Source organism: Haemaphysalis longicornis, unplaced genomic scaffold (assembly GCF_048455015.1).
Source record: "Haemaphysalis longicornis isolate Haplotype H1 unplaced genomic scaffold, Haemaphysalis longicornis Haplotype H1 scaffold_10, whole genome shotgun sequence".
Lineage (NCBI taxonomy): Eukaryota > Metazoa > Arthropoda > Arachnida > Ixodida > Ixodidae > Haemaphysalis > Haemaphysalis longicornis.
In genome coordinates, this window is record NW_027526204.1 from 154,752,701 (window position 1) to 154,765,602 (window position 12,902).

The 12,902-nt window shown below is 49.1% G+C and overlaps 1 protein-coding gene across 1 annotated transcript in view; it reads left to right on the forward strand.

Annotated features, from left to right (window-relative positions):
* Positions 1-12,902, forward strand: part of LOC144160162 (creatine transporter-like) — a 65,102-nt gene that overhangs the window by 33,166 nt on the left and 19,034 nt on the right. Inside the window, exons 8-10 of the mRNA XM_077691757.1 lie at positions 7,532-7,656; positions 9,999-10,111; positions 12,054-12,182. Of these exons, the coding sequence (XP_077547883.1) occupies positions 7,532-7,656; positions 9,999-10,111; positions 12,054-12,182 (367 nt within the window). The remainder of the gene's footprint in view (positions 1-7,531; positions 7,657-9,998; positions 10,112-12,053; positions 12,183-12,902) is intronic.

Consider the following 12,902-nt stretch of genomic DNA (forward strand, 5'->3'; position numbering starts at 1 on the left):
TTCCGGTTTCTACAGATAGGAGTGAGCCGCTTGAATGGCAGAAGTTCGGTAACTTCTGCCGAGGCGACGATCTGCAAATAGCGGCACTTCTCTGGCATCGTCAACGTGCGCAGCTGCTAACCATTCGGAGCTCTCCCGGCGGTCAATCATTGGCCCACCGTGGGTACGTGACAATTCATCGAACGCCGTTTCATCGAAGTGACGTCACTCGTTTTATCAAATGCTGTGCGGAAGCTGCGGTCGCGATGAGTATTGCTGCTAGAAATGTTCAAGTTTTTTCATCATACAGACATGCATGAGGAACGAAAGGCTTTATAATTTAGAGTCGCGTAAGAAAACCCCTCATTTTTCAGGCACAAGTCTTTGTCACTGCCACTTCCCGCGGCGATTATTGGCAACATGCAACGTGTTCCGGGTGGTGATGCCATTTGTGTTGTGATTTTTGAAGTTCCTTTCTTCTGGTGTTCTGATATTCTGTTTAGACAAAGGATTTGATCGCCCAAATTGTCAGAAGACTCTCATTTTCAGGACGCACTAAAATCCCACTGGCAGCAATCAAGTTTATTTTTCAAGGACGATATGAGCTGTTTATGTAACCACATTGTACAATAACATAAACATGTACGAAAACGCTGTAGCTGTTTTAATTGATGAGCGTTTGCATTCAAAAAGCCCTTTACTGGCATGTTTCTCCGGTGATTCCAGATGCACTTGAGGGCCTCTTCTTGGCAAGCACAGCCTTCCTCTGCTTAAGGCGGCTGCCGGCTACGCAAATCACTTACTTTCAGTCGTTTGTCCGTAGCTTTTTGCTCGTGTTGCAGGCGGCTAAGGAAACACCAAACGCCGGGGTGTGAGATTCCCTTGTTCCTCCGAGTGCTGAACAGACCAGAAGGCCGGCAAAAACCTGGGTGGCGTGCGGATCGCCAATCCACCGGCAGCTGGCGTGGCTTTCCACGACCTAATTTTTTTTTCGAACCAGCATGCCAGCTCGGAGACTACTGGCACAAACTCCTTCTTCAGCTCGTCGAACTCCTGCCAGTCAGCAAGATTTTAGTAATGCGCGCAGTAACTCTAGTCAATTGACTTCCCGTCGAATTCTATAATGTGGCAGGAAGGTCAAAGCGCAGAATTGTCAGACGGAGACCGAAAAATTGGTGTCGCGTGTTGAGGCTTATACACTTGTGTAGATGACAGTATCTAGCGAACAGCTAGCTTATCACCAAAACAAATCAAAACAAATCACCAGTTTCTTCTGCAATAAAGTGGCCATATCGAAACGATCAGCATGAAAATAGAAGCTTGCAAAAAAAAATAGCAGTCTCATTTGGTTTCGTTTATGCGCCCTTAAAGCGACCATAAAGACAAAATGCAAGTATGTTTCATTCAAAAGATTGCCTCGTTAGGATCATGCTGACACCACTTTTAACGTAATTCACTCAAATGCGCTGTATAATTAGGAAAAAAAGGAATGGTCATGCGACCCACTAGCTCATTTCCCGTAACAGAACCTATGATGTCATACCAGCCAGCTTTGCGATTGGCGAAGGCCGAAAAAAGCAAACGCAAATTAGGCCGAACTTATAAGCTTGCCGAACGAGCCATTTGCACTTAAATTTAGGGCACATTCTTTTTATACCAGTTATAATGGTGGGACAAACACTGTAAGTCACGAAAGCACACGTAAACATAGAAGTACCGATGCGTACTGCCGTTAGTACTGCACGCACTATGATTCGTTTAGATGCACAGCACTGCAGGGCTTTGGGGCGACACTGGCCGTTTGACGCAAGCGATGGTGTCTTACGTGACTATATTTGTCGAGCGAGCACCATTGTAAGGGTTCCAGGCGTCAGCGACGCTGCAAAGTCGAACGCGTGGGAAGCGGCGGTTCCCTGAAGGGCTTTATGGCAGCCAGCTTGCTAAGAGCGAACGGCCTTTGGATCATGCCGACTGCGCGGAGTCGAATTGTTCTCAGCTGGGCTACGACGTTGTTTTGAACAGTGTGTTGCAAAGCACAGTACGGGCGTGGGAAAGCGTGGGTCGGATGCTTCGGGGGCCGCCTGCGCGCGCGTTTAGCCATTAGCAGGTTGTAAAACCATTTGGTCCGTCGAGCGGCTGGAGACGGGGAGCGTGGAGCTGTCAACTGTGGTTAGACAGTGGCCGATTTATGGCGATAGCTTTCCTTTTGTTGGCCAGTGCGCGCGTTGCGGCCGGGGATGGGCGCGGCAGAGGCGACGCCTGAGCCGGCTGCCGTGACCTTTTGTCCCTACGCGCTGTTTCTGGCCCACGGTCCGATTAACGGGGCATCGCCTGTCAACGGCGGAGAATCTTGGGACGCGCCGGGTCGTTAAGGCGGATGTTTATGGGTTTCAGCTGGCTTGAGTAGCTGTCTTGTCTTGCGTGGGAACGGGCAACGCAAGCCGCGTGCGTAAAAGCTTGCCCCGGGCGCTTGCACGTGTTTCCCCGGGTGTCTGAGTGTTTGTCGTATTTGTTTGGTTTACTTTTGATCTCTTCCTTGTTTTTCTGGTGGGAGAGAGTGACCAGCGTTTGAGGGTTACGGAGGGGCGTTGCCCACTGTGGTTTAGACCCGGATTTACCAATCCATCCTATCAGGTGCCCAGGAGATACCGATTGGCCTGTGTATCGGGGGTGGGGCCTAAGTAACCCATTAAAACCACGAGACACGAGGTCTCGGGGTCGAATCCTCAGGGTTTTAATGGGCTACGCACGGCCGGCGTATTGCCGGGCTAGCCAGGTCAGGCTAGGGAGGATCTCACCACTTGGGTAGTCTTAGGTCAGGGTCCATCGCTGACGGGGGTGCCGCGGGCACAAAGTCTTAGCTGACCTAGAACCCCATTTTTTTTTTACTCTGTCTATCTTCAGTTTGTCAATATTCTGTATATATCTTCTGTGTAAATATACAGTTTGAAAAACCCTCATTCAACCATCGTCGTCGGGTCATCAGTGCCGTCACCATCAGGCACCAACGCAGATCATCATCATCATCTTCAACAACACCGAAAAGAACATAAAAACATTTACTACCATGTTTCATGAAACAATTATTTTCTCCATGAACAAAAACAATCCAGGTTTAAACACGGTCCCAAACAAACCAAAGGCAGAAAACGGCTTGCCGCGGTGTGGTGGCGCCATCTAGGTTGACTAACAGTAAGGAAGTCTCCGCTACCAAGTTTAGCTGAAAGACCTGTTCTTATGATGTCATTGCAAACGTCGTTCAAACACGTTTTGGCGTGAGAATCAAAAATGATTAATTTCGCAGTGAATAAAGCATCGTTTGCTTCCAGACAAGCACTGGGGGGCACTATAGAACAGATTTTGTCTTCATGGCGCCTTTAAGGCTCTTCTCTATTGTGTGCGACCAAATTCGATGAAATGTCCTCGATGAAACGTCCTTCTACCAAACGGCGTTCGATGAAACGGCTTCTATGAAGTGGCGTTCGATGAATTGTCTGCAACCCGCCCGCCGTTGCACCAGCCACACAAGTCAACGCTGACGTCTGTCTAGCCGAGAAAAAGAAACGAGGACGCATTCTACCGCTTCGTGCATATAACATCCACAACTTCGATGCAGGATAACTTGGAGGGTACGCCTGCTCCAAGATGGCGGTGCAACACCACGTTGCGTTTCCCGCGGCGTGCAACATGACAGAACGCAATTCTCTTCCCAACGCGAAGACGAAAAGACGATTACTAGGAGCAATGTTCGTCTGCTAACATCTATGGAGCCTCTCTGTTGGTAATCAAAAGGTCGTCGTCACAGTCCAGGATCAAACACCCCTAAATGCTGAAAGTGAGGCTGAACGCGAAGACATGCCGGCGGGGGCCAGCAACGAGGCATCGCCCAAAAGAACGACGACAAGCCGTAAGAACACAAGCTTGAGCCTGTCGCAACCTTGCGGTGAAGGTCAAGCGGCGCAAAGGACGCTGTGACGCCCCCGATAACCGCTACCAACTGGGCGGGTCCACACGGAGTTGGAGTTAAAAGAGGCAACACAGGTTTTGCTAGAGAAACAATTTAATTAACAATAAATTTGGGCCGGTGCCGACACGCTCACCCGGCGAGATGATGTGACTCGTAGGAGCGGGTCAGGGAGGCGGCTGGCGCTGGAACTTGGGGACGGGTGCACGGTGTGCGCTTGTCCCGGAAAGGCGGGGACACTCGTTCCCGGGCGCGGTGGTCCCCACGCACGCTGCAGGGGCGAGGAGGCGAACTCAAGTGCTGCTGAGGGCTCGCTGGTCTGCGGCGATACCGTCGTCTCGATCTCGGCCGGGATGCGGGCGCGCCCTCTCAGATGTCTCCTACCGCGGTCCCGACGGCGGCGGGTGGCAAGCGTGCGGCGGATGGAAAGCTTGCGGGACTTCTTGTCCCCTCCACCGGTGCGTGGAGGGAAGGCAGAGCTGGCTTGGGGAACAAAGGGGCTCGGCCGGTGGTTTCTCGCTCCGGTGACGCCTCCATCGGGCGCTGGGGTCAGCATGGGGACGTCTCTGAAGGACGGTCGTTGCAAGGCCGCGTCGGCTCTTCTGTAAATCGGTGGCACGCAGACAGCGGCCGGTGTCAACGCCCGGCGTTGTGGTACGCACGGCAGCTCCTCCGGGATTCTGTGTACATAGTCAGAAGCCTGTATCAACATCCGAACGTCACAATGGGGAGGCGACATTCGCCTACTGAACAAGACACGTTTGCCACTTGGGCTGTACGAACAGAAGGCTATTCTGCCGTTATCTCGCAGCGCGTCGCCGCCGCCGAGCATGCTGTTGTAAATTGTGTTTGAACCTCCCGCGCCAATGTCACGTGGTTTGGATGAGCCACGCAACGAGGAGGACGACGACGAAAGACTGATGTACGGGGTGTAGCCCGAAAGAACCCATTCCCGTTTGACCCCTTCCCGTTTGAACCCGTTCCCGAAACGCCCTTCCCGCTTGACCCGTCCCGTGTGCGCTCGTTCCCGAAACGACCTTCCCGTTGGGGCGCTTCCTGTTTCAGCCCGTTCCCAAAACGCCCTTCCCGTTACAACCCGCTCCCAAAGCGCCCTTCTCATTTGAACCCGCATTGTTGCAAACCATTTGAATTTCTGAAAATATGCGTTACCGTCTTCGAAACTGTTCCCCAAAATGTGCTTACAAGCTACGGGTCATGCACTCAAAACTTGTATGCACCAAATTTTCCGGAATCGACCGGTATTTCCGGCCGATAAAAGTTTCCGAATGCCTTAGGTCGATACTGCCCTCTTGACACAAAATTTGTAGCGGCGAAAGTGTACTATAAAGATACCCAATGTCTTGAGGAATGCACGCATTGGATTTTTCTGCAGTTGGTGTTCGTACGTGCGGCTGAAATTTATTCATCAGCCGCTCTTATTCTCATTCTTTGGAGCGTAGCTTTGTCTTCGGGTTCGAGAGATCTATAGATCAAAGATGTCCGTAGGAGAGACTTTAAAAAAAGGCAAAAAGATGTGCAGAAATCTGATAATTGGCTACAAATGCCTTTCCTACGTGAGTAATGGGCAGATATTTTTATTTATTTACTGATACTTTACGGCCTGGTCGGGCTCATGCAGGAGTGAACATAAAAGCACATCAGTATTGGTTGGCGTAGTTTAAAAACGCCCCACACAAATAAGTAAAAGACATAAATATGTAAAAGACGCAAAGGGGTCCGAACAAGGATAGGCATTCGTAATGTATTCCAATTTTAAAATACGACGATTCAACCAGAACACATATTTACAATACGTGGGGAAAATTCTTCTAACGATACCGAGTTCACTGTTCGTTCAGTTAACGTATTCCAGTAAGAAATTGCACGAGGAAACGAAGAGAACTTTCGAATAGTAATTCAGCTGATTGGCTGCCTAATAGTCTTACTATGATGTCTTCTGGCTGAACGTCTGAAAGGCCCTTGGAGGTAGTATTCCCGCGACAATTTTAAGTTTCTGTAGTAAAGAAAATTTAGGCTAGAGACGACCCTGCACTGCTTAGGTTTTTGAAGGTTTGCCCTATTATGAAAATTGAGTACGCTAGAGTGCCGGGAATAAACAGAATCAATAAAACGCAAAGCTAAGTTCATAATTTTCGCCGCTTCTCATGACTGTGATTTTTTTATAGCCAGATGTGGCATATGTATCCAGATACATAGGGTTACTTTATTTTTATACATCTTTTTATCTTTTATAGTTTTCATCTGTTTCTTTTCGACATTGATGTACACTTGCGCTAATATAACGATTAAATGTGTTAGTCCGCCAAATACGATTTCTTTCAAAATGAGGGTGTTTTTGCGATTTTTTATTTGTGCTTCCGCGGCGCTTTTCTGGGCTTTTTGGTTTTATCATTTTTTGGTTTGTTAATTTAAAAGACTTGTTTTTTAATTTAAAAGATTTCTTTATTAATTTGTTAATTGTTAATTTGTTTGTTAGGCTTTGCTCATTTTAAAAAAAATGTTAATTGGTATGACTTGAATTGTAACCAAATTTCGTCGTCTGTAGATTCAAAAAGTGAAGCCCAGGTTTGAAAAGCAGTCAAGGACTCTGGATGTACTGAGCATGCTATCGCAGCGACAAACGGAATTAAATGAAAAATAATATGAAAATGTTTTTTATAACATTTCATAAACTGGGTACGTTATTCCGGGAACGGGCTAAATAAATAGAAAAATACGAAACGGCAAGGTTCTTTCGCCCCGGGTTGAAATGGGAACGGGTTCAAACGGGAACGGGCCAAGCAGGAAAGGGCGAAACGGGAAGGTCGTTTCGTGCCGGGTTCAAACGGGAGGGAACAAGCGGGAAGGGTGAAATGGGAATGGGTTCAAACGGGAACCTCCCGATGTACGTGCAGCATGCAGCGCGTGCTGGGCTTCTGTGCTTTTTCGAGAACTTGAAATAACAAAGCCCTTGCTTTCATGGATGCCTGGTTTCCCGTCTGCTTTCTGGTGCTTCACTGGACGCCGAGGCGCGGTTTTCACACACGCGCCTGGCGCGGCCTCGGCATTCTGCCCTCCCCCTCACACTTCCGCCATACTTTCGTCCTCCGCTTTCCTGCGGGCTCATCTTCGGTGGCCTCTTTGTTCTCTCGGTTATCTCGTATCGTGTCGCCGCCGGGGAGCGTCTCGGGGTGCCTCGGCGTATACCGCCTTCCCTCCCCCTCTCACCTCAGTTTACCCACTGTCTTCAATGTCGCCCTCGTTCGCTCGGGTACGAGGTACGATGGCGCCGTCAAACCACAGCAGAGGGCGCTTAAGTGCTGCGCACCAAATGCGCATTTGATGTTTTCGTTCATTGGCCACTGATAGCGGTCTTGTTTATGAACATCGGGATAGGCAATTAAGACATCTGAAAAAAAGCCAAATAATTTTTGTCAGCACACTCGCAGAAACACCAAGTATTCGCATAATACTCACCCGTACCAACAAAAAATCCATTCCCTTCGGGAGGGAATTGCACGGCCGTCTCGCTGTGTAACTGAACAGGGGCGGCGCTAACGTGTGCCGCCTGCCCCTTCCGCGTGTTAGGGACGTGTACCTGATCGCATTGGCCGACCTGATGGTGAGCTTCGTTGCCGGCATCGTGGTCTTCTCGGTGCTGGGCAATTTGGCCACGAACCTCGGCGTGGAAGTGCAAGACGTCGTTGCTGGTGGTAAGTGCATGTCGCTCGCCTTACTTCTGCTGCTACCGACGATGGTTGTTATGCAATGGTGATGGGTGACTTTTTAACGCAGAAGCTTTAATCAGGTTCTGCGAAAGGCCTGCGCTTTCCGGTAAATAAAATTGAACCAACTGTAGAGTAAAAAAAAATAGCTGCGGCTCAGCTAACCCTGGCTATGCAAAGCGAAAGTTTGGCTTAGCCTGGCTCACTCTTTGGTTTTACTAAGTTAACCTTTGACTTAGCTGTTTTTAATGTGCTATTCGTCCAAAGCCTGCCCTTGTCTGTGGTAGTGGTCCCGTTTCCAGCATTTTCCGGGCCGAACGGCTCGCCGGACGATATCCGCGGGGGGGTCAGACGCCTCTTGCCGACGACGGTTCAACGCCCCCAGCTCCCGTGCAACGCTCCGAGAAGACTTGCGGGCCTCGCTCTCATTCATGGCCAAGCTCGCATGCACGCGGAGAGTCACGGGGTCAGGCGCGAACCAGCTGCGGAGAGCGCATGCGCCAAGCCGGCAGGGCAGCGGAAGCGGCGGCGGCGGCGGCGAACGCGGCCGTCCGTGGAGCTCGGTCTGGCGAATAAATGCTGTCACCACCACTACCACGTGGTGCCATGCCAAGGATACGGCCCAGCTGCGGTCATGTGACAGCCAAATTTACCGCTATATTGATTTCGTTCTCTACTGCCAACATTGCTTCCGTTCAGGAGTCCTAGTTTATTATCGAGGAATGTAGCACTCTTCTAGGAATACGCGTGGTAAACACGGGACCACGCTTGTCCGAGCCTCGTCTCCGGGTGAGGAGTGCGTATCCTGATCCCCCGGACGGGCCCGCTAACGCTTCGTAAGACGCTCCTAGTTAGAGGGTCGGGGAAAGTGACGCCGCCACGGTACCGAAATTATTTGCGCCATGCCTAGAATCTTGATTGGGAGAATCCAGGGATTTACGCGTAAATGAAGAATACTTGAGCCACTGGAGATTCGGAAATGACACCATCTTGCTCGGTGGCTCAGCAGATCGAAGACCCGCAAAGAAGGCGTCCGTCACTTCTCTCAGAAAGTGTTGTTTTGAGAGCAAGAGGGAAGTAATATTCAATTAGTCTAGGCAATGAAATACATGTAAGAAAGGAGGGTGAAGCTCACTATCTAGGGCAAGCTGAGTGCGTATCTGAACCGCTAGGAGAAAATCAGGCATGGAATTACTTAAGGCCTGAAAAGAATTCGGCGAACACTCTGAAGTGATCAACAGTAGCGAAAGGCATAGGATCAATGCGTGCTCCTGGTTACGATTTATAGCGCAGAAACTCGAAGACACGTTCAGAGCGCCTGAAAAGAAAATTTAAGTCGACGAAACGAGCCACGGAAAAAAGATCTGATGGGGGTCCAAGACAGAAAGCGGATGAGGGAGCGAACTCGGGTGGACCCCGGGTCGAATTGAGAGAAATGAGTGGAGCAAAAGATGCAATAATGCGGAGAACTGACCACCGGGGTAACATAGTGGCTGCCTAGAGAGAGGGAGATAACAAACTTCATTCTGTGGCCAAGAGGTTTGAAGCCGATGGTTTGAAGCTTTACGGAGGCGTGCTCAGTACAAGATGCCTTGAGCCCAGCCGGCGTTGACGGCCGTTTTTTTGTGCCTGCTGAAGATACTGTTGTGAACTGTAGATAACCACGGCGAATTTATCGATGGATAATCATGTTAGGACATGCAAGGTCGCTGTACCAGGAGGTAGAGAACTGACGAGGCCAGTACAGCTGTTGTGCCAGTTGAAGTGGGCGAGTGCACTTTGTCGGGCGCGGAGGATGTTGTAAACTGTATTTGATCCTCGTGCTGAGCTGTCGCGTGGTTCGAATGAGCCACGCAAGGAAGAGGACGATGTAGAAGATATGTTACGTGTAGCACGGAGCGCGTGCTGTGCTTTTTTGCTTTGACCATTGGGAAGAACACAACGCTCGCTGAAATGGATGCCGGGATTTGAGTCTCTTTTCTTCGGCGCCATTAACAGCTGAGGTGCGGTTTTCCCACAGATACCCTAGGTTAATGTTCGAGAAGACCGATAATTCGATGGAGCGACGATATAAGGAAATGTGGTGACAATGAAAGGATTCGGAGAGCGCAGGATAGGGGCAGTTTAAAGTCAGCGGGACAGACCTATGGTGCACTGCACATAAATATTCTGAAGATGATGTTCGCCTCTTGCAGTCGTGCCACCCAAATAAACCTAATCAGAGTGCACGACTAGCGTGCTGTTTTCATTTCTTTTTCTTCGTTTATATAGTATGGATCGGGGGGAGAAAAATGGGACGATATGAAATTCGGCGTGACTCTCCTTTGCAGGCTTTGGTCTGGCTTTCATTGCCTACCCAGAGGCAGTGACGCACATTTCCTTGCCTAACGTTTGGTCCCTGGCTTTCTTCCTCATGCTCTTCTTTCTCGCCTTGGACTCCGAGGTGAGTGTGCCTTTATTGGTTGTGCCGAAAGTGTTGATAATACTGCGAAGCTAGACCGAGGGAGAGCTCCCTCTACATACAAAAACACATGCATACATACGTGAATGCAAACATAATCCATACGTACATACATCATCATCAGTAGCAGCAGGAGCCTAATTACGTCCACTGCAGGGCAACGGCCTCTCCCATAGATCTCCAATTATCCCGGTCCTGTGCTAACTGCGACGAAGGAAACTTCTTCATCTCATCTGACCACCTAACTTTCTCCTGCCCCCTGACACGCTTGGCTTCTCTAGGAATCCACTCTGTTAAGCTTAATGACCAACGGTACCTTACCTTCGCATTACATGCCCTGCCCACGTCCATTTCTTCTTAATTTCTACTAATATGTCCACAGCAGGCGTTTGTTCCCTGACTCACTCCGCTCTCTTCTTGTCCTTTAATGTTACCCCTATCATCTTCCGTTCCATTGATCTCTGAGTCGTCGTCAATTTAATTTGAACCATTTTAGTGAGCCTCCAAAATTCTGCCCCGTAGCTGAGTACCGGTAAGACGCAGCTGTTATACGCTTTCATGGTCAGGGACAATGGTAGGCTACCATTCATTATCTGAGAATACCTGCCCAATGCACTCCACCCCATTCTTATCCTTCTAATTATCTCTGCCTCATGGTTGGGATCCGGGGTCACTACTTGGCCTAACACTGCCTCGCCACCTATCTCAAACCTATGTGCTCTCCTGAGGCTATTGAGCATTACTTTAGTCCTCTGCATATTAATTTTCAGGCCCACGGTTCTACTCTGTTTGTCCAGTGCCGTAACCATGCTTTGTGATTCTTCCCTCGAGTTACTTAGCAAGGCAACGTCATCAGCAAATGTGAGGTTAATGAGGTATCCTCCGTTATCCCTTTCACCCACCTGTTCCCAATCCAAATTTCTGAATACCTCTCGTAAACATGCTGTGAATAACATTGGAGAGATTGTGTCTCCTTGTCTGACACCCTTCCTTATGGGTATTTTACTGCTTTCCTTATGTAGGAGTATGGTAGCTGTGGACCCATTGTAGATATCCTCTAGTATTTTTACGTAATGCTCTACACCCTGATTCCGCACTGCCTGCATGACTGCTGAGGTTTCGAGCGAGTCAAACGCTTTCTCATAATCTATGAATGCTATATATAGGGGTTTAGTATACTCCGCGCATTTTTCTATCACCTGACTGATCGTGTGAATATGGTCTATTGTTAAATAGCCTTTATAGAACCCTCTTGTTAATTAGGTTGAGTAATATCCTAGGTGGCAGAAATTCTGTTAGCGATTACCTTGGTGCGTTGTAGACTACTGACTGCATACATACAGCGCACACACACACATACGTGCACACATACATATATATACGCTCATACACGCATACATACGTACACACGTATGTACATATACGTACACACTCACATACACACATACATATACGTTCATGCATACATAAGTACACACATACATGCGTGCTTACATATGTACATGCATACATACATAAGTGCATGCATGCATACATTCATGCATACATACATACATACATACATACATACATACATACATACATACATACATACATACATACATACATACATACATACATACATACATACATACATACATACATACATGCATACATACATACATACATACATACACGCATACATACACACACACATACATACATACATACATACATACATACATACATACATACATACATACATACATACATACATACATACACGCATGCATACATACATACATACATACATACATACATATTCTCTCTCTCACATACATGCATACATACGTGCGTGCGTGCGTACGTAAATTTGCTGATTGAAGTGTGTTACGAGATGGATTACGGCGCAAGAGTCGGTGCTCTTCTCTCATGCCCTGTGCAGTTCGCCCTGGTGGAAGGCGTCCTGACGCCCCTCAAGGACGCGTTTCCCGCGCTACAAGGCCGCCTCACGCTCCTGGCCTTCGCCATCTGCCTCGTGGAGTTCCTCCTGGGCATTTCCATGACCACCCGGGTTAGATGGGCAGCGCCAGTGCATGTCCCAGTCAGCGCGTCGCGAAGGACACCTGTGGCCACGTACACTGACGTCCCTTTAGCCGTTCTTCGTGGTCATGGCACAGATGCGATGTGGTTGCCGATTACGAAACGATCACGACGGTCACATCGAATGCGACTCAGGCTCCATCACGAACGCAAGACACGGAGGCCGGTCCCTCATTCAGCCAGAAAAGGAATAAAGCTACAAATAGTAACAAGATTACGGTAGCAGGCAAACAGCGCCATTCCTTTACCGTCGCATAGAGGCTGGATAACTGCGAGCCCCGCAAGCCGTGATTATAGCTGCACAACGCACGCGTCCGTATTGCGTGCGGCGCCATCGTCCATGCGGGCCACTACGACGCCGTTCCTCGTTGAAGGCAATGGCTAAGGTCCCCTTAGCAATGGCACGTCACGAGCGCCTGGTGTTGCCCGCGTCAGCTGGCGTCATTAGTCGCTGCTTCAGCCTTTGCCGGGACGGGCGCGGCTTAGTTTTTCATGGCCATCAAATGGCTTCTCTCTGGCCTCTGCGCATAGATGGCAAGTGAAAAGTCGTTCCAAATGTTCTGCAGGCGCTGCGGAGACTACCGTGCGGTCGACTATAGTCACTAAAGGTCTTGCAAATGCCACTTCTCCCAAATAAGCCAATAAGCAACCGCATGTATACTACTTACCACATTATTTGACTATAAATGTA